The sequence below is a fragment of the Danio rerio genome, chromosome 7, assembly GCF_052040795.2.
Source record: "Danio rerio strain M-AB ecotype USA chromosome 7, GRCz13ab, whole genome shotgun sequence".
Classification (NCBI taxonomy): domain Eukaryota; kingdom Metazoa; phylum Chordata; class Actinopteri; order Cypriniformes; family Danionidae; genus Danio; species Danio rerio.
Genome location: NC_141027.1, coordinates 40,187,628 through 40,215,067, shown reverse-complemented (window position 1 = coordinate 40,215,067; position 27,440 = coordinate 40,187,628). Strand labels below are relative to the sequence as shown.

The window sequence follows — 27,440 nt, the reverse complement described above, 5'->3', positions numbered from 1 at the left end:
ATAATCATCTGCTAACTGAGAAGCAACAAAGTCTTCTAAACTCTCAGACTGGGATTCTATTTGCACTTAGTGCTTGGCGAGTGTTCATTTTAGGCCCTGCACTTCTATATTTTAAACCAACAATTCAACCGATTTTTCACCACATCAACTCATATGTGCTGCGTTTTGTCTCAGACAACAATCTGACAGACTCCTTGTGTCTGTCTATCATGCCTCACACCCTGTGGTTTCCTCTGCCACAGAAACAGCAGAGTGGATGAAAATATTTATGAGTCAGCAGCCTTGACAATGTAAATGCAGAACCACTTGAAAAGTGCAAGAAACCAGCTGGGGACTAAAATTATTTTGAAAAGCCATCTTTCCACTTAACTGCATATGTCTGTGGGGTGATTTACTCAATACCTCGCTCAATCAAATCTCTTTATCTAAAGTCTTTCTCACAATGCCTCTTTGCAATAATGAACAAGGTAATACTGCACAAAGATAGTCCATGCACTAGTATACTGTACATATTAAAAACAAAGGTACTGATGCTACACTACGTTGAACTGCACATGAATATTTTACTGCCTGTGTGTTTGTGTGCGTTCATTTGCCTTCATTATGATCATCAGCAGTTCTGATGTGTAAATAGAGTCACTGTGAACGGCAGCATCATCACCGTCACTCATTGCTGCTTCTTTCATGTAATGTGACACACACTCAGTCACTGAGATGGGAAAATGTTAGATACGCCATGCCAAAAATACCACGTCAGTTTAGATTCTTGAGGAAAGATGAACCCACTCTCAATAAAAATACATGCCTCAGTCTACATTGTTGCTAATATAAAATATGTTGCTCCAGGTAAGTTTCGTTACATATTTCAGATGACAACTCCAGTAGAGGGAGCTGTCTATACCTTTAGGGAGCCTCAAATGTTACTTTGGGTATGTTTTGTTGTACTTTTTTCTTATAAACATTTTAGATACACATCCTTCTTGTATAAGTTCACAAGAAGGCAGGGCTTTTGTTGTGCAGATCACCTCCCAGCAGGCACACAACGTCCTAAGACGTTAATATTAGGTTAGATTTAAGTCGTGATGTCAGGTAACCAAAATTAATGTCTATCTAGCATCTAAGAACAATGTTATTTTGACGTTCAATATGTTAATATTGGTTGATTTTAGGTTGTGGTGAAAAGTTGACAAAATTCAACGTCTAGCCAACATCTTAAACCAGCAACATATTGACGTCAAATATTGAAATTTTTTCATCAAACCAAAATCCAACATTTGATAGAGGTGATAGTTGTAACATCCACACAACATTAATTTTATTTATCAACATCATTAGACATCGATATTTGGTTGATTTTGGTTAGACTTTGACATTATTGACATTGTCCTGGCATTTGGGTTCTGACCTCAACTTGATTTTCATTTCCAGACAAATGGTGGTGGGACACCATAACGTTGGGGTAAAACCATAAACCGTAACAGATATGGACGTAGTATCTGTGACATCACCCATTGGAGGGCAAACGAAGCTACAAGTAGGCATGGCCAATTGTCGCCATTTTGTGCATTTGTGCGTCATCACACCAACTGGTACTGACTAAAAAACGACAAAGAGGCAGAGCATTAGTGGAGCTAAAGATGCCTGCTAGCATTTTGCTTAGGCAGACTTTTCTTTAGGAGAAATGCTTCATACTTCCATTACCTGAGATTCGTTTTTGTTCTGGCCACACGTGCTTGGTTGTACACTATATCAATAAAGTGTTTATTCTTTTAAAAAACATTGTTGTAATACATTAAGCCACTAAGCATTGTTCTTATGACGTTTTTCAACAGGAGGAATGTGCGAATTACTTCCAAACACTTCAAATATAGTCTGTGTTAGTAAATGCAAGGCTATTTATAAAATGCAAGCATAAAACTGTAGCTGTAACAGGTCTAAAGAAAAATATAAATGATAAATGATCCTAAATAAGTCAGTTACAGAGATGGTATAAGTATATCATTTCACTCACCTGGAAATGGAGGCAAATTGAAGGGTTTCTGAGCACAATTAAGAAAGTAAGATAATTGCAGGAAATGATTCCAAAAGGCAATTGAGTGTGTAAAGCCACATAAAACAAACTAAATTCGATGTATATGCTGTGCTCAGCGACTATTCAGCCAGAAGTTTCAGATACTTCCATATTGGCTTCACGATTGAGAGCAGGAGGTTGCCACTTGGGTACAATGTCAATCTGTCATCATGTTGACGCCCTGTGCCTCCAGGGCTAGATCAGTGAACCACCCTCCCTAAACCCAACCAATAGTGTCTTCAAAAGCAAACATAAGACAAAAGCTCATTCTGACTATAGTTTTACCTAGAATTTAAACTGCTTTTATCTGTTTTATACAGTGCTTCACCCCACTCAAACCGACCACTCTGCCTAACAAGAATAACACCATACGAAGTGGGACACCAAGCAAATTGACGACAAAAGAAAAGTTGTACATATGGAGATAGATAGATGAGGCAAACTCAATATTCAATTCAATAATTGTTTTGTGGTATTCTGTGTTGTGCGGAGAACTGCACAAATACAATCCTTTATTAACCAATTACATGTCCATGCAACTATTATAAATGCGAAAAGAAAGAAACGTTATTGCCCTCATACTGCTCCATAGTGTCCATTTTATCTAGACTACAGTTAAACCTATCTGATTGAAATAGTTTTAGTTTTTTTTATTTTTGCAGTTTTACAAAAATGTAGGCTTAAGCCTGTATTTCCAATGAGCCTGTGTTGCAGAAAGCTCTTCCGGTTGTTTTATCCCTTGTGAATGTGGAGAAACTTGCATGATTTGCCTCCCTGAACTATTTACCCCCTTTTCTGCAATAGCGTATTTTCCATGTTCGCTCCTTTTCATGTGTGAATGCGCATGTGTGAGAGCGAGAAAGACAGAAGGGCACAGAAGGTCTCTGGCTCGAGGTCTTTGTTTCAGGTCATCAGCGCAGTTTAAAAACAACACCCTCACAGACACAGACCTACAGTTTATGTTATTCTTCCAGATCTTATTTTTCTCACTGGTTCTGTAGAAACACCACTGGAACCATACAATATGCATGCAGGAGAAGAGTCAGCACATGGATTAACTATTCAACAACTCAGAGTCGATGAAGAAGCAAAAGAGAAAGATTCAAGGAAAGGATTACAGTTTACAAACAGAAATAAAAAAAAAATCAGTCACTGAGAAACTCTTTCATCCATTCATTCTCTTTGTTTGCAAAAAAAAATCACTTTTTACATTCATCTGGTCCAAAATATTTTGCAAGCATTTTTTGTGCACATCTGATTTTATAATCCATACAGCAAGATGAATCATTGATGAGCCAATGGATGAACCAACAAAGTCTGTGAACTTTGTTTCTTACAGTACAGGCAAAACCAAGTAAGTTTGTCAACTGTTCATCATGCACAGTGCTTGGTGGACACTTCTTTCATCATACACAACCAAAGTTCTCAGCACACTTGAAGTTGTTGATATCTTAGTAAATATACAACTATGATTTGGACATTTAGAGCCAAGGTTCCTATTCATTCACATGCAATGAAAAGAACAGCCTCCAGCAAGAGTCTTTCAGCAAGCAACATCAATTGAGCTATTTTATTGATATGAGCTTTTTACAAAACTTCAAGCTTTACATGAAAACCTACTGGGCCTTCCAAAGTAGAATTTAGTTTTGCAACTAAAGTTATAGTTGGGTTTAGGGAATGATTTTGGGTTAAATGTAAAAAAACCTGAAAAAAAGTTGCATCATCATCCGACCAACACACACATATAATATTGACAAACTAAAATCAATGTTTAAATCAATTCAAATATGCACATTATAGCTGGCCACAAATAACCCCAACATGTACCACGACAAACAGAGACAGCATTGTGTTATTTTTGTGTGTTTAAGTCATACATTTTGAAGCAGTCAGAATTTGTATTTTTATAGCAAGACACATGCTGCTTTAATTGTAACACAGTACATAATCATTTTTTTAATACAGGTAAAAGATCAGTAAACATGTTTTTTAATCAATTTAGAATACAGGCTAATTAATTTCAACTTTTATTTAGATTTGTAACATTTCAAAAACAAAATGAAAAACAAAATCAATGAATGTAAATCAAGTTTTTATCACTGAGGACATTTGCGCACAATCTTGGACATACCAATAAACTGCTAAACAGACAGTGACAATAGCAGGTATGTGAAACCAGATAAGGCTGCACAGTGGGTCAGTGTTAAACACTGTTGCTTCACAGCGAGAAGGTCACTGTAATGTGGTGGTTTAGATGAGGATTGCAGAAATGCAGCTTAAGAATTCATTTTTACAATCGCTGGTTCAAGTCTCGTTGGCATTTCTGTGTGGAGTTTCCATGAGCTCCTCGTGTTTGCATGGGTTTTCTCTTAGTGATGAGGTTTCCTCACAGTCCAAAGACATGCACTAAAGGTGAATTGAATAAACTTGGCTGTAGTGTGTGTGACTATGAGAGTGTATGGATGTTTCCATGAACTGGGTTCCATGGCTGGAACAGTTGGCGGTTAATTTTACTGTGTTGACCCCTGATAAATAAGGGACTAAGCTGAAGGAAAATGAATGTATGAATGAAAGAATAAATGAAAACAGATAAAAAATAATTATTAATCTAAACTTCTGAAGCAATGTACAGTTATGACATGCTGAAACCGGTACTGGTTGTAAGAAACATCACTACTGCTTCTATCTCAATCTCCAGCCTCCTGAACCTAGACTGCAGAAGTTTGGCCAGAGGAGAAATGGGCGTGCTCAACTGAGCTGTTTTTTTTTTTTCCTTAACTTTTATAAATTGGGGTAGCCTGTTGCCACTGGCTTGCTTGGTTGAAACGTATAGAGCTGTGCATAGATAGATTTGCTCTTCAGTGTTTGGACTTTCAGCATTGAAAATTAAGCCACACTGAGCTGAGCTAAACTGAACTTCAACTCTGAAAACTGGACTGACACAGTTTCAATTTACTAGAACTTCTATGTCAAGCTGCTTTGACACAATCTACATTGTAAAAGTGCTATTGAAATAAACAAGAATTGAATTGAATTGAATAGTATTGAACATATATTTGATTGTCCATGAATACATACTTGAGTGTCTGGCACAAGATGGAAGCAAACAAAATGGTTGAATCAATTGTAACGTGTAAAACTTATTGTTTTAATACTCCAAATATTCATTTTAAATGTTAATAATATTTCATAACAATACTATTTTACTGTTTTACTTAGAATAAGACTCAAAAACATCTACATTTGTTTTGTTTTTGCTGCAGCTCTGATTATCAGAGTGATGGGTAAATCTGCACTGCATCTGTTGCTGATTTCTTTGCCCTTTTCCCACGCTGATTTGAGGAAACTGTAGAATTTCGTTAAATCTGATGTGCCAAGCTGACCTGACAGTACTACACTTTCAGTGATAAACAGAATAGCTTACAGTAAATATTTAATAAACAAATACGGCCGAGGAGGGATGATGTGTAGAACCCTGTCAATGACAGACGCTTCAATTCAGCTGGAATCTGCAGAGCTTTCTGGGCTGATTCTGTGTGGGCTGAGCGATGGGCGACGGCATAAACAAAGATACAGAGAGACGCAGCAGCTGTGAAAAAAACACAAGCACAACAAAGGTGGAAACAAAAAGATGAAACTAAGGGGCAAAGTGAAGCCATAAACAGCTGGGATACTGAGATACTAAAATCATTTTTTAAAGTCTCTAAAATAGGCCGGTGGCCCGGGAGGCATCGCCTGAAGTGATTTCATTTGGCTATGGCTTCCTCCCCCAAGGACCCTTAATTACACTTGTTGGAGGCACAGGGGGTCAGAGGGGTGTGGGTTGATGGGATGCTGGAGAATCTCTTCATGTATTATGGAGGAGTAAATCCCCTTGAGAATTATGCGTGTGTGCATGTGTGCGTGTATTAGTAAGGCATGATGGGGGGGAATGTCTCTTGGCAATCCTTCTTCAGCAGTTCAAAAGATGTGTGAAGAACACATGAATTATAAATCCCATCTGCACGAGACGTGTATGAGTGAGTGTGAAACACAAAATGCATTTGAAAGGTGTGATTGGAAGTGCTGCTCTGCTTCCAGAGTGTATTCCTGCGTCTGCATGCACAACAGCTTGCTGTCTGTTCACTCCCGTTATTTTGATAAAAACATCAGAATTCATTCGGCCGCTTGCGTCTAGGCTCTCAGAAATGCACAATCAGCTTCAGCGCGACTGGGACTTCGCTAAAGAGACTCTAAGAAGTGGTCATTTATATACATCAGGGGGAAAAATTGCAATCAATAAAGAAAGCTCCACGGGTTATTTTACAAGCCTGAGAGAAAGCACATTTATTGACATCCCGAAGCGGTGCATAAAACTGTTCTCATCATAAACAACAGTAAACCGCAAGGAGTTTTTCCAAATCACGGATCTTTGGTTTACAGTCAGTTGAGACTGACAACAGGTGAGACTTTGGCAGGAGAGAATTTGTACCGTTTATAAACAGCACAGGATCAAACTGAATACGATGAGCATGGACAAATACTATGAACTGTCACAGCGATTGAGGTAAATATCAAACATGGAGATTCATAGTCCAATTAACTAATTGTTCAGTGAGGTTTTCAAACTCAGTCTCCCTCACCCAAGGGGATGGTATGGGATCCAAACATGACTAGCATATTATGGGCAGTTAAATGTTATTACTGAACAAGATTGTGTCATTTCCAAGTTGTCAAACCACAAACCTCCCACATTCATTAAATGTTGAATGATCAAACCACACCAAAATTGAAAACACATCAGTGAAGTCTGCAGTCTACATCTGATTGGCTGACTTCCCAGAAGCTGTTGACGCTCCATCAGAAAACAAAGACATGTTCTAGACATTCTAGATCTTGATAGTCAATTCCGATTTTGAGACTCTATCCGATTTTTTTGATGACCTGCTTACATCATCTTTTAAAAGCACACGGCAAAGCTGCAATGACCAGGAAAAAAAAGAGCGGGCGCTGACTAACAGCTGATAATTAAAGAGTTCTCTTTTCTCTATTGCTGTATGTAATCTGTTCGCAGCTTTTGACAAGCTGTTTTACTATGGTTTATGACAGAATGGTTCTTGTTTGTCCATCTTCTTTTGAAATATACGCTTTTTTAAACCTTTAGGCATCTTAATGCAATGTCCATGGCGTGATTTATGCACGTGATGTAGCTATGCACTAGTTTTATATTAGTTTATATTGGTTACGTGGTGAACATTGCGCTCTCTCGCTCTCATGCTTAAATACCTGTGCTATGTGACAATATAAAAACTGTTTAGTGTATGAGATTGAAGGTTTGGGACTCTCGGATTGACAGGTGAAAATCCGATCAAACTGCTTACACTGCAGACACGAGAACACAGATCAGATAAAATTCCACGTATGAACAAGGCCTGAATCTGATTTGAGTAAATCAAATCCATGTGATTTGTTCCTGCTTACACGTACATGAGCCATATCCGATCTGTGTCACATGGTAGAAAAAAATCAGAATTGAGTCACTTGAACAGTGCAGTGTAAATCAGGCCTTTGATGGCCTCTATCTACCTACAGTAAGTCAGGAATCCTTGGCCAACTGAAATTACTACAAAACCCAGACCTCATCATGCTAAGAGTCAAAGAGTCAATGGTCTGGTTAAGCAGGATTAACAAGAAATCAGTAACTTACATATGAAGCAGCAGTTTCTGTAGTGACAGCTAATTTCAAATTTAAAATAGCTTCTAACCTAAAAATACAAACACATTACAGTGTTGTGACAGTTAGGAGTATACTTGTTTAGTAAAAATTTAAGTTTAGCTTAACTGCAAGTCTAAAAGCCAAATGTTCCATCAAATTCCTCATTTTACAAGCACCACCAATGTATATATTTGTTTGAAATCATTGTGTATTTTGGCAAGTCTTTGACAAGTCAAACTTTAGCTATCAAGATAAAAAGTCATTCATTCATTTTCTTTTGGCTTAGTCCCTATTTGTCAGGGGTGATTGATGATTGAAATGTTCCTGAATGAAAGTGAAAGTGTCAAACTGCAGTTAAAGTCGACAAAGTAAACATAAAACACCAAAATTACATGAAACTCTAGATGAAAACGTGGATAGTGTGGTGACGCAATGATGCTAATCGAATTATGTGCTATAACATGTAAAACAGGATCATGAAGGGAACATTCGAAAAGCAACTCATGTAAACCCCTTAATCATATTATAGTCTTATTCAGATTTAGGCAAATAATTTGATTATTGATGTCCATGTAAACGTAGTCAGTTTTTACATTTTTCATGGAGAAATGCCCTTACAGCAAATTAACAATAAGCTGGGTAAAAGGAAATTTATTTTGACATAAAAATCATCACAAAAATATATTAATTTCTGCTAATTTATTCACCTCAGGTCATCCAAAATGTGACTTTTTTTCTTCAGTGGTAGATCAGTGATTTTTTGCTGAAATACATGGAAATGTATAAAAATCACCCTTTTTGGGTGAACTGTCCCTTTAAGGTTACTTTACTGTCAGAACTAGGAGTGTTACTTTTTTTACAATATTTTAATAATACATAAATATGCAAAACTTCAGCTATGCATGTGCACTGGTGAAAGCGCTGGTGAGATGAAACCCCATCTGTGCTAAATGTTTAAAATTAGGGAACACAAGTCAGATCTTGCTGGTGGAGAAGCGCTTGTTTAACTGCTGACTCTGCACTTAAATCAAGTTCAAAAGAGAGAATTAATCCCACTTCAGAGTGGGATAATTTAGATTAATATCACTCTGAAGAACGACTGTGCTGATCAAAAAGAAATCCTGTAATTACAAATAATACTAAATGTAATTAAAGTTTAATGTGAGATCACTTACATTTAAACAATCACATTAACAGCCTAAGATCAACCACTGCTGTAAACATCTTTCTGCTCTACGGGATCATTCTCCATAAAGTCAAGCCCTCAGAGGAAACACACACACACACACACATACACACACGCATAATCCCATATTCATTGATCACAGGGACTCGCTGTGTTCCCTGTCCTCTCTCTACTGACACAGAGGTCAATAACAACAAATAAAGAGCAGGAGTGTAGAAGCAAACACGGTGAGTTAAAAATAAAAGGCTGTGTAAAACACTGTAGCAAAAATAAAATGCTAAGCTAAGACGCCATCAGCAAAATGAAGCGTCACAATGCAATGTTAACATTTGTTTGCCTCACTCAATTGTTCCAGCACCCGTCCTTCACCTCAACCTGGTCTTATGAACAAATGATCTCACTCTCACAGCTATACTGAGAACATGTTTTCAGGCGCCTATAGTCTGCTAGTGCTACTGCTAACTAATCTAGTGCTATCATGAATTTTTAAAGTGCCTCTCTAGGTTCTTTTGAATCTGCTTTGATGTCTTTCTTTTATGATGGCCCAGATTCTGCACCTTCATTATACATGTTACAACAACGTACCTTATAATGGCTATTAAAAGTGTTACGGACACTCGGGTTTACAAAGTGCATCCAGTGTTGTTGATTTTGTGTTATTAATTACATAAAAAATAGTAAAAATAAATTTTACAAATTATGCAATTAATTAAGCTCTAGACATGTACACAATTTCTGTAAAAAAAACATCTAACATACAAACAATTCTTTAAGTACCATCTTCATGTTTTTGCAAGTACATGGAGACGGAATATTTCAAATTATGACAAAATGAACGATTGACTAGAACAAAATACAAAATGGTTTACAGTGCATATTAAAAATAAATAAAAATCACATGTACATAAGTATTCACAGCCTTTGCCGAGAAGCTCTAAATTGAGCTCAGGTACATTCTATTTCCATTGATCATTATTGAGATGTTTCAGCAGCTTAATTGGAGTTCACCTGTGGTAAATTCAGTTGATCGGACATGATTTGAAAAGGCTTACACCTGCTTATATAAGGTCCCAGGGTTGACGGTGCATGTCAAAGCACAAACCAAGCATGAAGACAAAGGAATTATCAGTAGGCACAAGGCTGAAGAAGATTACAAAAAAATTTCTGCTGCTCCGAAAGTTTCAATAAGCACAGTGGCCTTCATCATGTGTAAGAGGAAGATGTTTGGAACCACCAGGACTCTTCCTAGAGCTGGCCGGCCATCTAAGCTGAGTGATTGGGGAAAAGGGCCTTAGTCAGGGAGGTGATCAATAACCTGATAGTCACTCTTTTTGAGCTCCAGCGTTCTTCTGTGGAAAGAGGAGAACCTTACAAAAGGACAACCATCTGTGCAGCAATCCCCCAATCAAGCCTGTATGATAGAGTGGCCAGACAGAAGCCAAACCTATATAAGATATATACTACTATATGATATTTTTATAAAAAACAAAATTCTCTGATCTGAAAAGCCTAAAATTGAACTCTTTGAAGTAAATGCCAGGCGTTACGTATGGAGAAAACCAGGTACCACTCATCACCAGGCTAATACCATCCCTACAGTGAAGCATGGTGGTGGCAACATCATGTTGTGGAGATGCTTTTCAGCAGCAGGAACTGGAAGACAAGTCGGGATAGGGGGAAAGATGAATGCAGCAATGTACAGAGAGAGACATCCTGAATGAAAACCTGCTTCAGAGTGCTCTTGACCTCAGATTGGGGCGACGGTTCATCTTCCAGCAGGACAATGAACCAAAGCACACTGCCAAAATCTCAATGTAGAGGCCTCACAACTACTCTGTGAATGTCCTAGAGTGGCTCAGCCAGAGCCCAGACCTAAATCCTATTGAACATATCTGGAGGGATCTGAAAGTAGCTGTACACCGTCGCTTCCCATCCAACCTGATATAGCTTGAGAGGTACTGCAAACAGGAATGGGCAAACATTCCCAAAGAGAGCTGTGCCAAGCTTGTGGCATCATACTGCCAAATATGCATCAACAAAGTATTGAGCACAGGCTTTGAATACTTATGTACATGTGATTTTTCTGGTTTTTTATTTTTAATAAATTTGCAACAATTAAAAAAAATTACATTGTCATTATGGTGTATTGTGTGTGAAATTTTGAGATGAAATAAATAAATTTATTTTGAAATAAATTAATTTATTTTGAAATAAATTAATTGAATCCATTTTGGAATAAGGCTGTAAGAACTGTTACTGTTTCAATTAGGTAGGTGTAAATGCTCAAAAGTGAGTGCTGGCTAACAGGTTAACAAACTTTTCTACCATGATGCAGATAATGCTCAGCTTTAAACCAAAGACGAAAAAGCAGCGTGACCTGAGCTGAACTTTGGTCTCTGGTTTAATCCAATTTATCAGCTCCTTATGTCCTTGAATTCAGACCGCTCCATCATAACCTCAGTACATAATTTATGAGCTGAACAACAACAATTAAAACATCAACACGGTAGACTCTCCATAATTCATCGAATGACATGTAGAGAAAGACTGGCTGTCTGCTTAATGATGGACCAGTCTTTGAAGTCTGGGATTCGGCGGCTCTATGAATATCATGAATAAAGTAAGAGAAAATTTTACTAATTCGATTCATTTATTCTAGAACATTGATTTTTTTTTCAGGAGTGCCATCTGCATTGCTGAAACATTTTCTTGCATGAGAGGCGTGACAGTGAAGCGGCCGTTTTCGCCAACTGTTCAGGACAAGCACCATGTGTTAACGTACGGCAACTCTGCACCTTTTTCAAGACAGATACAGCAGTCGCTACTAATATGACATGTTTAAGACTCAAATAAATGAAGGCACATGCTAGAAGACGTTTGAAGTACCACCAAGAGATGACTAAAGGAGGAAGCGGTGCACTATAATTTAGCCTTCCTGCCATAAAGAAATCTCCAGATGGCCACAGAGGAACCCTACCTGCCCAAACACATGTCAAGTACAGTCTTGTGCCCTTTCTTTCAAAACACACCTCCTCCAGTGCACATTTCCACCATGTTTGCCCGCATGCAACATGGGGCGCGCTAAATGCTGAAGCTCTAGCTGGGAAAAAGACAGTGTTTATCATTCCACCTGGTCATTAGGCAGCTGTGCAACCGATATATTCTGAGACCCGATGTAAAATTAATTCGCCCCCTCGTATCAACCTCAGACAGACAGGCTAATGAGAGCATTGGAACAAACATGCCATCAATTATTCCATATGCAGCACTTTATTTTTAGCTCCATCTTCTTTTCACACTCCAGTGGCCTCAATCTTTAAACCTCGCTATAAAAACTGCAACAAAAACGCTTGCTTCACAGTAGGTTGGTGATTAAGCCTAACTTCGCATAGGTTTGCAAAGCCCTTCAAACAGAGCAAAACAAACAAAGACCTGGCTGGCGGTCATTACACGGTCAGGGTTAGTTGCTAATAAGTGGATGGTGTGAGGCAATTAACTCACGGTCTAGTAAAGCCCTTAGCAGTCCTAATTAAGTCATCGCTAAGTTCACTGCAAAGGCACTGGACTCGTTTATCACAGCCTGGAGGACTCCAGAAAGCAACACCAGAGACAGATCCAGGCATAAACAATGGTAATTTCCAAATGATGTACTCGCTACGCTCTCTACATGAACTTCTGCTTCTTAGATTGCAAAATTGCATGGTTTAAAATGAACAAAGGAGCTTGTTTATGTCTTAGGGATTCCAGAAGGGACCCTTCGGGCGGGTGGAGGGGGTTATGCTCATAGAGGCGCTGACAGTAAAAGCCTGTTGGGTGAAATGTTTTACAATGAGGGTCAGCTGCGGTCTGCTGATTCAGTTTGAATGTTGTGAACTGTGGTTTAGTGGTCAAAGAAAGGATGAAAGACCTCTGTCACCTACATTCACTCTCTTTTCACTGGCATCTGCTCTCGCCTTCTGCTGTTCCTCTTTACCTGAGCTCTGTCTTCCTGGACAACTGTGGTAAAGGCCATCGGGCCATCAGACCTCCAGCACTCACTGGCATCTCTTTTTCTCTCTGCTGAGCTGTTTCTTATACAAGTCGAAAGCTGTACTTTGGCTTCTTCTGCCTTTTTCACTCACTGATTGGTCATTTTTCATGTGTGTATTGGTTTCAAATCAATCATAAATATCGTATGTGTTCAATGATTTCATCTGATATGTAATCATTTAAACAGTAACACCTAATTATTAGTAGTCTTGTTAATAAACAAAGTCCCTTTAAGCAAGTCATTTCACTCAGTGGGCATCTTTGAAACGCCTCTCGGGCAGTATGCTCAGGCATTCTGTCTGAATGGGAAAACATCAAATTTTCCAAAACTGCTTGCCAAGCTTACCATTAAATTTAATATTAGGAATCACCAATAAAATTAAACAACAACTGTCTCTTTAGTTTCATTTTAAACATCCAAACCACAGAAAATCTGCAAAAACTCATGTGTGGTCCGAGCCCCTACCTCGGATTATTGTCAGACTATAGATGATTGGCTCTTGTACAAGAGGGTGGGCTTTATTTGCCAAAGAGCAACCAATGATTGGTTCCTGTACTAGGAGGTGGGCTTTATTCGTCATGTAGCGATCGATGATTGGTTCCTGTACTAGTAGGTGGTGCTTTATTTAGCATATTGACCGTTACACTTTTCCCCATTAAAAAAAGTGACTTGTATGTTCTATAGTCTTTGTAATAAACCATGCTTACAAAAGCATAATATACAGCCCTTTATGCAATGGGCAATTCTCTTGTTCCTATAGTTTAAACAGGAGTGGTAATAAAGAGAAAAATTGGCATTTTTATCATCATGCTGTTCACATTTTCAGGCTTTTCAGCTATACATGGCAACATTCACTCAAGTGGAAAAAACGACCAACAAAATACAAACAATTTAACATTTAAATGTAACTATGATTTTGTAACATGGGTGAGATGTGGAATTGTTTCTATAAAATGTCTCTACATGATCATTTTTTTTTTGCAACATTTGAACAACTAACTTGAGTGTTTACTCTACCAAAGTCACAACTTTTAATATTTTCAGATTCGGGATTTTGTCCGTAAGCACTTTCTAGGATTCCCTAATTTACCACCCTACTACCCTGATCTAACCATCTCTAGCATCAACGTGGTCAAAATGGAATCTCTAAGATTTACAACTCCTTGCTCACGTCTTATCCCTCTACCTCTGAAAGTTTGCATTTAATTTGGACTAGGGATCTCAACATAGACATAGAAGAAGATATGTGGTCAACTATTTTACAAAAGGTCCATACATCATCTGTATGTGCTCATCATGGGATTCTACAGTGCAAAGTAGTCCAAAGAGTTCACTGGTCCAAGTGTAAACTGGCTCGCATGTTACCTGCTATTGATCCATCTATGACAAATGTCCAGCTGAATCTGCAATTCTAGTTCACACGTTCTGGACCGGTCCTGCTTTGTTTTGTTTTTGGGAGTCTGTTTTTGATTCATTTAAGAAATGACATCTGTTAAAATTTATCCTTTTCTGTAAATTGGCCTGTTTGGAGTTCTACCCCCTTACTGTGATTTATCATTTTATCTTTCTGAATTAAAAGCTTTTCTGTCAATATTAGCTAGGCGGTGATTTTGTTGCAGTGAAAGTCTCCTCAACTGTTTGTAATGTTTTTTTGTTTTTTTTGTTTTTCTATTTGTACTGTTACTTTCTCTGTTGCTTTTGTTTGTTAACTGTTATAAAAATCTAATAAATAAATCTTTTTAAAAAATAATGTAACTATGAGCATTTTAAAATTAATATATCATGTAACAGATCCTTTGGAGTATGATATTCCTATAGCTATTTTAGTATTTTATAATCTTAGCCAAAGATAACTTTTCATATATTAAACATTTGAGGATAATAAATGGATATGTTTGAAGACATGTAATGACATTTGCACAAAGAATCCGAGGTTAACAATTCAAGCAAGCAAACTGTGTATATTGTAAAGTAGGTTTAACAATGTAATGTGCATATTCTGGTTATTAAAATAATAATACAATTCAATACTTCATTTGCTTTTCTTTTAGCAGCACAATACTTAAAAGTAAAAAAACATATTTTATTCCCCCTCAAACTGCACACACATGGTTGAATAGCAAAGCTTAACTTAATCTGACTAAAGCTATCGCATTTAATACTTTCCACAAGAAATCTTTACAATTGGCATGAAATAAATCAATAGAAAAGCTTGAAAAATTCCACTGGGGAATCTCTAGGGAAAATCATTTGAATTACAAATTGACTGTTGTCATCTCAATCCGCCACAAGGGAATTTTCCCCCAACCCATCATTAAAAAAATTGCTTTTATGTGAGAGTCTGTAGGCTTTAAATGTTTTAACCAAAATCTGAGCTGAAAAAAAAAATCTTCTGTCACTTACCTCCACAAGGAACTCTCCAGAACTTTGTTGGAGTCTGCATGGTAATATTTGGTAAGAATGAGGATGACCTGTGAAGAAGAAAATAAGTATCAATACATATAGCATATAAGTATAACAAATTTTACATTGTTCACTACTAAAAACGCACTGTTCAAATATTACATTGAAAAGGTGACTGAAATGGAGAAGTTCAAGCTCATTCAGAACACTCAATCCATCTCTCTTCTGTAGGATCCCATACAGTATATTCACTTAGCATTCTATTTGTAAAGTCTTTTCAGTGTGAAAGAGATACAGTGAAAAAAAAAAAAAGTCTGAAAAAATCTTGAAAAATGGCTTTCTGCCTGTAAGATACAACATAAGATACAACCTGTCTGCAAAGGTGGAAAGCATGTGCATGAAAAAATCTATTATGTATTTTTTCATTACTCCCAAAATTAAAAGCAAATAATTGTCCACACCTCAAACCTGCTGAAGGATATGTGGGAAGGTTGATGTAGACCATCTCCATATTTTCTGGACATGTGAATATTACCATTTGGAAAGAGGTTTTGTTGGAACAGAAAAGATTTTAGGATACCAAAAGACTTTATTACAAATTATCCTGCAACCTATGAAGAGATGGTAGTGAAGGAGGATGTTTACCTTGTAAATATATAAAGTGTGGCAAGCAAAAAGAGTATTACCAGATAGTGGTATAAGCATGACACCCCCTCTGTTGGTGATTGGATAGGAATTGTGAAAAAAATAAGCGATGGAAGAATCGACATTTATTTTAAGAATTAAATAGGACTTATTTCAAAAAGATTGGAAGAAATGGATTGATTACGGCATTGTTAACAGCTGTTGAATGCATTGAATCTGCAACAATGTAACCACCCAATGTTGTGTCTTTTATTAACTTATAATAATAATAATAATAATAATAATAATAATAATAATAATAATAATAATAATAATAATAATAATAATAATAATAATAATAATTATTATTATTATTATTATTATTATTATTATTATTATTATAGTATTTATTTAATATTTCATATTAAATACTGAATACTGTAAAATTGTATATTTTTGTCATTTTTTAAAAGGTTCTTAATAAAAATAAAGTAATCAAAAAGAAAAGATGTAACAACAACAATGTATGTCTAGTTCTTCAGACTTACTGCACTCAGATGTATGATGTGGGTGTTATGTACTAACAGTATATGCATTTGACAGATAAATCAAACTGTAGCCACTCGCTTGTTATTATTTTTTTAAATCTGAGGTTTAGGATTGACTGCAGAAGAACTGATGAACACACATTATGCCAAGTTACTTTCTTCATCCGACAGCAGGGATCTCGCTTTATGGAAAGAGCTGACAGAAGCTCTTGGCCTGTGAGGATCCAGTCACGAGCTTAAACATTTACACATCAAACAGCAATGCAAAGCAATGCAGAAAGTGAATCCTGATATACTGAAACATTACCTATAACTAGTTTGCAATTTTACAACCTGTAACTGCATAACACAATCTAACCATTCAACTGGATTAGAATAATCACTGATGATGCCTACAGGTTATGATGAAGATGAGTAATTTAATTTAAAATTTACAATTAATTTCTAAAAAGAAAATCAATTTAATCAGAATTATTGCAGTTATTTCACTTTTCCTGCAGCTCACTGTGTCCTTTGTTTAAGTTTGTCTATATAAATCCCTAACATATGTCACATAGGAATGGGCCGGTATAAGATTTTGACGGTATGATAACCTTGCAACAAAAAAATATCACGGTTTCACAATATTCTGATTACTGTTCTAAAATATATTCATTATAAATGTCTGGGTAAAAAGCAACAACATTCCACCCTACTGAACACAATATATTTTATTTTAAGAAACATTTAAAAATAAAATTGGAACACTAAACACATCAGGCTAAATAATAAAAATACATAATTGACTTCTGCTGGCTCACAAGTTATGAAAAGGCATCTTTGGAGATCTTTCTTTTTTTTGGATATAAAGTAAGCCACTGCACTGTTCAGCTCTATAGCATGATTGGATGTTGGCTTATAATTGATTTGTTCTTTGAGATGTTTCTTAAACCGTGAACTGATCAGTAACTTTTTATGTGGAGGGCCCTTTTCTGCTGGAGATACTGTTGCCCTAAAAAACTAAATCTACACAAAAAGTACATATACCTCAGGTACGATATGGCAGAAAATTTTGACGGTTTTAAAACCTTTACTTTTCTAAACCACGTAAACCCTTAAACCAGTCATCGTCCCATGCCTAATGTCATATGCATTTTTGTTCAATTGTCTATAGAAATGCTTTGGCTATAGAATTGTGCACTGTGCACACAATCAATCAATGATGAAGAGAATTTTTGATTAACTTTATTATATATACACATTTATATTAGCTGTTACAGCCTTTAACTAATGTAACAAAATAATACAGAACATCACACATCCATACATGCAAGTGAGCAAACAACATTTACAAAAAAACACATAGCTTATCTCAGTTATCCAAAAGTATTTTCATTTGCATTTTAATATGATTTTATCCAAACCAGTGTGCAAACACTGTAACAAATGCTGTCTTTCACACAATTCCTTCATGTTTTCAAGTCAACTTAATTGTTTTTACACATTTAAGTTTATTGAACATAAAACAATGAGACTGTCCCAAAAAAACTCAAGATATTTTTTTTGATTCAGCTTATTTTATATAAGTAGTTCTTATAATATATATATATATTGTTTAATGTATAATTGCATTAGGTCTAATAATTACTGTAAATATTGCCATCTTGATAATAATAATTTACATTGAAGGCTTTCTGTTTGTATTTTCATTCGCTGTCACATTCTAGCGCGAACGAAGCTTTAAAAACACCCCAGCTATCTTGCTGATTAGGTTGGCAGTAATTACTTTAATCAACACAACACAGATGAAAAAAAAAAGATTCTCTCTGCAGTGTGTCTCACTATTTCCCTTTCCCAAACAGTTTCAATTCCAGCACTTGCTGTAGTCAAAATGCTAAATGATTTCTCAGTGCATTAACCGATATAAAACACATGATGAGTCGAGAACACACATGAACAATGCCTTCCTCTGGTCGATCGGTTGAGGTATAAAAGCCAGAACGAGGTGGAAAGTCTCTTGAATCTTTTATTCATGTTAGCAGGATGGCTGGGTTTGAGTGTGAGTGAAGGGGTTTGACTTGTGTCTGTGTGTCTCCTTTATCTTTCCTCACTGCCTCACACACTGAATCTCTGACAGCAAAGCCCAGCGGAGAAGCATCGCCATGAAAAAGGGTCAGAAAGACTCAGGCCCTCGGCAGGGAGACTGACAGGTTGCTATTGGAGTGTGGCAGGACGCGTGTGGACTGGACCAGCCTTAGGGCTTTGCTGGAGGGATTGGCTGAGAAGGGTTTTGCCCTGAGTTTGTCCCTCCCTCTGAAGACAACAGAGGCGCTAAAGGTCAGAAGAGTGTGAGACGAAAGCAATGGTTTATGGAGCTTGTGTACGAGCCAAGAGCTATTTTAGGCTTGCACAGTGATTCATCTCATATGGTAATAAATCCCTCTTTTTTCTGGCTAAAATGCATTTGAATATATTATAAATAAAATTCAATAAAATAGATTTCTGAAATAGAAAATGTATCTATTTTCAATCCTCATGAACCAAAATATATTTAAAAATAAATTTCATGGTCTGGAAAATATATTTGCAACCATTCAATAGAATGTGGATGGAGATGCAGAGTACTTAAGAGTAAAAAATATATATTGTATGTGCAACTGTACTGTGTGTATTGTATGTACCACTATATGATATGAACTACAACTCCCGTCATGCACCTCACACACACCTGTTCCAGATCACAGATGATGATACACACACAGACACACAGCTGAAGCTCATCATCATTAATCAATAACTGTACTATAAAGACACCTCTCTTTGCAACACATATTGCTAAGTCTTGTTATCCTGTAACTCACTGTAAGAGGCATCTTCTTGTCTTGTCTTTTAGCTGACCCTTTGCCTTGTTTTATTCTTTTTGGTGCATGTACCGACCATTTGCATGTTTTTCACTCTGTTTCTGGATTACCCTTATGCTACTGTTTGCTACCTGTTTGACCGTTGTCTGCCTGACTACTCTTAATAAGCTGCGTATGGATCCTCAACTTCGTTGTTAGCGTCCTTCCGTGACAGAAATTGTATATTTCTTCTTTTTTTTTTTATTAAAAAGAACCAGCATGTAAAGTTTTATTATACAACAAAATCACTTCACATTCCTTAACAAAAAGTATTAAATGAGAAAATCAATTTAAAAGATTATAATCATAAAAAAAAGAAAAAAAAGAGGGGGTACATAATTATCAAGTTACATACAAATATATTATACATATTTTATTTTTAACAAAAGCTGTTAAAATATTTCTTATTTTTCAGTATTGCAGGACTCAAATGGAACGCCTGTTTCTTAATTCTGCAGTCATATCTACATATTTTAAAAGCATATAATCATATAAGCACATAATTTTTTTATTGATTTAAGTAATTCAGTACGCAATGCACAATAATTCTTATAAAATATTTGTTTTTTAAAGGACAAATTGTTTCGTTCTACCAAATTCTTTATTCAAATGAAGTCCAGTGTTGACTAAATTGAGCTTAATATGAGCTCCAGCATGAGAATAAGTGTCATCTTTCCTTTAAGTGCCATATTGAGAGTTTTTATCAAATTAAAACACATTCCTGCAAGCTGTAATTTGCTGTAACAAAAAACAATATTTGAAAATGAGGAGTTGCTTAGATTTTTTAAAAGAAACCTCTTATGCTCGTCAAGGCTACATTTATTTGTTCAAAAATATGGTGAAATATAGGTATGAATATTTAAAATATTTATATATTTTTTTTAATGATTCTTTAGAATCAATCTAGTATCTCTGTTATCATTCTCAAAGTTAAAAACAATCAAGCTACTTACTATTTTAATATGTTTTATGTTGTATCCACAAACATTTAAGAAATGCCTTTCTAGTTGAAGGCTATTCTACAAAGAGTGCGCGTGAATCAATACTGTCATGTTTGTTTGTTTTGTTGGATATTTCTTTGTAACTCCAGCAAAAGCCAGCCATCTGATCATTATCAAAACTGCTAAAGCAGTCTGCTTCTTGTGCTTTACTACTGACTACAACATCATGTTCATTTCCTTTCTCCCTCTGTCCTTCTCTCTGTCTATCATCAGCTTCTATCATCAAAAACAAATCTGAAAAGCATCTCAGGCCCCCAAACATCCTCTTGGCCATTCATGCCATAATTTGTCAAGAACATAACTATTTAGCAGATGTGATCTGTAACTAATTTAAAGAGCCTTTTTCTCTGGGAATACTGAAGAAAACGAGCCTTACTGTTACCGCAAACACAGCTGTATCTGGAAGAATAGCCAAGTATCATTTTCCAGCTAGGATTCTTGGGATGAATAAAACATTTGTCAATGCTGGAAAAGTGATCAGCATTCAGAAAACAAGACACAAAACAGCTGAAGTGCGATCAACAACGCCATATCCATTAATACAACCACCATCCCTTTAATTTAGATGAAGCTAATCAAACATATTAGCTATCTGCAGCAAATTTCTGCTCTTCTGGCATCAGTTTTCTCCATGTACGCAGGGGTTCGAGTGCCCCCACACTGGCGTCAGATGGTGGCCTTTGGAAAGAGTCTGTCTGCATCCAGCTGTCTGCAGTATAACACTAATGAAGCACTGGCAGAAAAGCCTTTCACTCACCGCCATCACGGAAACACAGTTTGAGAAAAAGAACAACTGATGATCAGCGGCTTAGAGCAAAGCAAAGCCCACTGAACTCATTACTGACATCAGCATGCAGAGAATAATCTTCACATCATTTAACTTGAGCAACAACAAAGCTGACATCAGCTGAGAGCCAAGGAGAGTTACACACACACAGAGGTTTGTTTTTGTGAACTGTGGGAACATCCTACATGAGAAATCCCATAGTCATGTATGGTGAATAATACAGTGTTTATGAACCATAATATAGTAAAGTACTTGAATTTACTGTATTTGTTGTGGTAATTCTATAGTTGCTATAGTAATATATCAGTTATTGTAATATATAAACAAATGACCAAATACTGTTTTTAACCACTATATACACTCACTGGCCACTTTATTAGGTACACCTTACTAGTACCGGGTTGGACCCCCACTGGCCATCAGATTTGTCGGCTGCATATCAATGATGTGAATCTCTCATTCCACCACATCCTAAAGGTGCTCTATTGGATTATGATCTGGTGACTGTGGAGGCCATTTGAGTACAGCGAACTCATTGTAATGTTCAAGAAACCAGTCTGAGATGATTCACGCTTTATGAAATGGTGTGTTATCTTGCCAGAAGAAGCCATCAGAAGATGAATACACTGTGGTCATAAAGGGATGTACATGGTCAGCAACAATACTTACAGTAGGTAAGCTGTGGTGTTGACACAATGCTCAATTGGTACTAATGAGCCCAAAGTGTGCCAGGAAAATGTGCCCTACACCATTACACCCTCAATTTTAGTGAGCCTGTGCAAATTGTAGCCTTAGTTTCCTGTTCTTAGGTGGACACTCCTCAAAGTTTGACATGTTGTACGTTCAGAGAGGCTCTTCTGCATACCTCGGTTTTAACGAGTGGTTATTATCAGATCCGACCAGTCTGGTCATTCTTCTCTGACCTCTGGCATCAACAAGGCATATGAGGCCACAGAACTGCCGCTCACTGGATATTTTCTCTTTTTCAGACAATTTTCTATAAACCCTAAAGATGGTTGTGTGTGAAAATCCCAGTAGATTAGCAGTTTCTGAAATACTCAGACCAGCCCGTCTAGCACCAACAACCATGCCCTATTCAAAGTCACTTAAATTACCTTTCTTCCCCATTCTCATGCTCGGTCTGAACTGCAGCAGATCGTCTTGATCATGTCTAAATTCTTGAATGCAGTGAGTTGCTGCAGTTGTTATTGGTTGATCAGAAATTTGCGATGACGAGCAGTTGGATAGGTGTACCTAATAAAGTGGCCAGTGAGTGTATATATATACAGTAAAAAAAAACTAAGGTATATTATGGCATTTATTAGTTTATCTGTTTACCAAGGGTAAGTGAGAGCAGACATGAAAAGGTGAAAAGGGAGAGATATAGTAAAATCGACACAGAGGACAAAAGAAGAGCCTGTTATTAAGAGTATTGTGATCACTCAAAGATCAATTATGCAAACTGTGAATTACTATGAGCAGCCTGTAACAAGAGTTTACATTTGGTTTGTTTTACAGCTGTCAAGTTGATCCATGCTGTGGAGTGGTTACATAATCAAGTTTTACAGCTTTTATTTTATAAATATTTTAGCTATATACTGCTTTTAAGAAACAGGCAAATAATAATAATAATACTTTATTTTGATTGTATGAGGAATAGTTTGCCTAAACCTGAAAATGTGCTCATCATTTAACTCACCCTTAACCTTTATGAATTTCTTGAATACAAAAGAAGATATACTGTATTTGAAAATTTTGAAAACAGGGAAGAAATTAACATCTATAAATTATGAAAGTAAATGGCAAAATGTCTTCTTTTGTGTTCACAAAACTCAAAAGAAACTCAAACTTGTTTTGCTTTAAAAATTATTAGTTGAATTTACTTTAGAAAGTAAGTTCATTGCATGGAAATTAACACATAAATGAATTAGTAAATTAGTTACATAATTATAAAGAATAAGTTAAGCCAATCTACTAGCTCCAAGTTACATCAGGAATACTCGCTTTTTTTAAGTAAAGTCAACTTGTCACTTTTAAGACAACAAGTTAACTCAGTTTTTCAAAGAAAAAAAAAAACAATTTATTTTACAGTGCTGAAAAAAGTGGAAGGTGAGGGAATGACACCTTGCACTTCTCTACCTAGCAACTACTGTTCAGTACACCCATCAGAAATGTGTATCCTTGAAACGGCATCTTTGCATATATAACAGGAGTTCCCGTTTTTCTCACTCCTTTACACATTTTTTAGGCACATTTTGTTCATTCATTCATTCATTTTTCTTCGGCTTAGTCCCTTATTCACGGGTCGCCACAGCAGAGTGAACTATTCCGGCATATGTTTTACGCACCAGATGCCCTTCCAGTCGCAACCTACTGGAAAACACTCTTTCACACACACAGTCATACACTATGGCAAGTTAGTTAATCCAATTCAAATAGCATCCGTCTTTGGACTGTGGGGGAAACCGGAGCACCCGGAGGAAACCCACACCAACATAGTGAGAACAAGCAAACTCCACACAGAAATGCCAACTGACCAAGCCAGGACTCAAACCAGCTACCTTCTTGCTGTGAGGCACCACATTTAGCCTGAGAAATTAAATATGCAAAATAGGTAAGAAAAAACATTGTTTTATTTAGAGCTGCAGTGAAATGAGTTAAGAATCATTCGAATGGTGAATCATGTGTTGCTAATGCAGGACCAGCTGTGGTCAATCATAAGCATGTGATCCTCTGGTAATTAGTTTTTGAATAAACCACTTTATTCCTGTGAAATTAAGCAGATTCTTTTGTAGAATAATACAGTCAGGTGATCCTTCCTAAATCCCTCTAATTTGCAGATTTGCTATTTAAGAAACTTTTAAAAACATATTTAAAAATTCTACTGTTATAAAATGTTTGAGCTGTGGTCTATACAGTTGTTCTCAATGAGGCGGGTAACTTGAATTTGCCTTCAGCACGACATAATTTTTAATTCATGCCAAAGTATACATTTCCTAATAACAGTACGGCATCAATATGTTATACATGTATGTCTTTCTTTTTTATTTTGATAAGTTGGTTTAAGATAAGTTGGTTTTAGTTTGATAAGGTGTCAACAATCTCATGTAATAATAACAGAAAAAATGAAATAATAACACAAAAAACACAGCAACATGATGTGATCTATAAGCCATCATGATATGTTTTTATGATACTGTAAGAATAAAATAAGTTAAAATGGTGTTTATTTTGATTTAATGTGATATTTTATGTCAGTTGCATGTTATGTAAGTTTAAATGACTTTTGGGCATCAAATACATTTTTCATATTTTCATTTTCAAATAAAAAATGAAAAAAGAAAGTGTTTGTAAATATTGTTCTCTTTCATATGTGCTGCTACTTATGCTTAAAGCAGTGTGCATTAAAAACACGCATAAAAGAAAGACTGGAGCTTTTCTTTCTCAAACCTCAGCAGAGATCCCTGGGATTTGTCACCATCACTGTCCTGCATAAAAGCAGATAAATGCCTCAAGCATTATACACACAGATTTGGCATGCCAAGATATGAAAAGTATAAAAGCACCTCTTGTAGCCTTCTGAGCTGTGTCGCAAAAGCCCTAACGCATAAATCATTTATCCATAAGTCAGGAGGCTTTTTTTCTTTAGTGACACAAAATGCTGTCACTAAAGAAAAGGCAGGTCTACAGTTTGTCTCTCCATCTGTTCTGCTGTGTGACGAGGGGTCACAGTTCGGCTGGGGGGAGAAAACGATTTCTGCTGCTGTGAGTAATGGCGATAGAGGCAGGAGGATCGCTAGCCATCAATCAGTCCACCGCACGGCAAAAGACAGACAGACGCTCTATCAGAGATCACACAAAGAGAAAGAGCTCTGATCCCGGAGCATTTATACCAACACACTGGCCATCAGCCCAGAATATCAGCTTGGCATACTGGTTTTAGCTACATCTAAATCTTAGTCTAGAAATATCTGCAGTACATCACATGCTGGGAAAGACTACAATTTGCTTGAAAGACAGCAAGTATACAGCACTTCCACATCAGGGTGCCTTTTATGGATACTATAAATCAGCTACTAATTAGAGGACGAGACAGAGTGCAGGTGCGTCAGATACTGAGAATCATAAATTTAAAACAATGATATCAATTATGTAAGCAATAATTATTCTCCCTGACAATTGTTCTCAGCCGATTCTTTGGATGTGCTGATGTTAATGTTGTTCTCAGTTTGTTTTATAGACCAGAAGACAAACATTTATACAGATTACAAAACCAAAAAACTTGTTTTCAAGTGTACTTGATCCATTTAAACGCACAGAATTCAAGCTTAATGTGGATATATTTCTTATGTCTGTGAACCAAGTATCCGCTGAGATTCCAGTGCGTTTGTTGACCACCAAACATGTCATAAAAGTACAAGATTGGTCTGAGCTTTTCCCACAGAGAAATTTCAGTCTATAGCGATCAATGATTGGCTCCTATACTATAGGCGGGGCTTCATTTGCCATATTGACCATTACACTTTTCCCCATTCAAAACTATACAAGTGACTTGTCATGGGTATTTTAAAGTCTTTGATTAAAATAAACTTGAGGTACAGTCCATCCTGTCAAACGCACATCACATGACAACAATTACTCAAACACAAACAAACTTGTAAACAGAGTTGCTGTCATTTCTGAAAGAGTCTCTCCATTAAGACCAAGTTGTTAATTACTTCAGAAGAGCAACGCAAATGAAGACGAAGCATTATCCAAAGAATGATAATGTGTAGAGTGGCCATAAACGAGGTTGGTGTAGTGATCTCGGTAATTTTGTGCGTGCATGAGCATTAGCTTGGGCACCTTGAAAAAATGCAGTTTGATTTGAACATTTAGAAACAAAACTTATGAGACAGTTGTTGTTAAATTTTATTGGTGGTTTCAGATATGAAATGTAATCGTAATCTTGGCAAACAGTTTTGGAGAGTGTGATGTTTCCCCATTCAGACAGAAAGCCTGAGCATACTGCCCAAGAGGTGTTTGAAAGATGGCCACCAAGTGAAGTGACTTGCCTTAAAGGGACTTTGATTTAATGGGCTGGGGTAAATGGCCCAAAATGATCACAGTCATTTTCAAATCAGCCTAAATCTACAATAAAAGATATACATATTTAAAATGCAGATTGTTTTTTTTTCTCCTGGGCCAAATTGTAGAAACCAGACTAGATCAATTAATTATGGTTTTAGCATCAGACTGATTCTTAGAACACTTTCCTCACTGTAAAAAAATTACATGACAGAAAGTCATAACAACTCATGTTTTAAGTTACTTCAACATATTTTAATGAGTTAATCAGGTGTTAACACATTTTAAATTTGATTGATGTCAGTTTGATGGATGTAAGTTGAGACAATTAGACAATTTCATATGATTTAATAAAATATTTTTTATGTTTTATGTTTATATGTTTTACTAACTAATATAAAATTTATCGTATCAAAACGCCCGTTTGACAGTAATCTGAGTTGAGATGCAGAAAATTCATGTTCATTACCATAAATGGCAACATCTGCTTCAATTTAAGCAAATGTAAATATTTTGACTGAACAAGCATCAACTACTGACTTCCGTAGAATTCTGTGTTGTATCATGTCAAACACATAGTAAATTGGTACAATACAAATGCACAATAGGTGGCATGGTGGCTCATTGGTTAGCACTGTCGCCACCTGTTTGCTTGGGTGCTCCGGTTTTCCCCCACAGTCCAAAGACATGTGCTGTATGTGAATTGAATAAACCACTTTTCACTGTGGTGACCTCTGAAATAGAGACTAAGCCAAAGAAAAATTATTGAATGGATTGCACATTGGAAATGCACAATAATGTAGCATGATTACAGCTAGTTATGTTGTAATGTTGTTTAGCATATGCATCATTTTTTGAAACTGAATTTAATCAAATTTACTCCTTATATTTAATCAGTTGTTATACCCAGAAAATGTATGTTGTAATAATTAAAGCAATCTTTAATGGCCAGTCTTAATTCTAACCTTCTTAAAAGAAGAGTCTTTGAAAACATGGTGTTTTATGGAAATGCATTCAAGTAAGACACATCAGGGGCCAGTGATGAACCGCCTGACCTTCCCATGTCTGTCTGCGGTTGTGTTTCCTCCTCCTACTGGCAATGTAGCATGTTTCATTCTCTCATGCCTGAAGCTCTTCAAAACCAAAAGA

The 27,440-nt window shown here is 36.4% G+C and overlaps 2 protein-coding genes across 9 annotated transcripts in view; both read right to left on the bottom strand.

The window, feature by feature from the left end:
- The window catches only part of esyt2b (extended synaptotagmin-like protein 2b), an 846,120-nt gene that overhangs the window by 328,651 nt on the left and 490,029 nt on the right, over positions 1–27,440 (bottom strand). The gene's annotated exons all lie outside the window — the stretch shown is intronic.
- sorcs2 (sortilin-related VPS10 domain containing receptor 2) overlaps positions 1–27,440 on the bottom strand; it is a 306,229-nt gene that overhangs the window by 197,387 nt on the left and 81,402 nt on the right. For all 7 annotated transcript variants that reach the window (XR_015496019.1, XM_087261591.1, XM_087261592.1 and 4 more), the window contains one exon: positions 15,386–15,453. Coding sequence is in view for 4 of the 7 variants with exons in the window: in XM_087261587.1 (XP_087117713.1) it covers positions 15,386–15,453 (68 nt within the window). In the remaining 3 variants the exon portion in view is untranslated. The remainder of the gene's footprint in view (positions 1–15,385; positions 15,454–27,440) is intronic.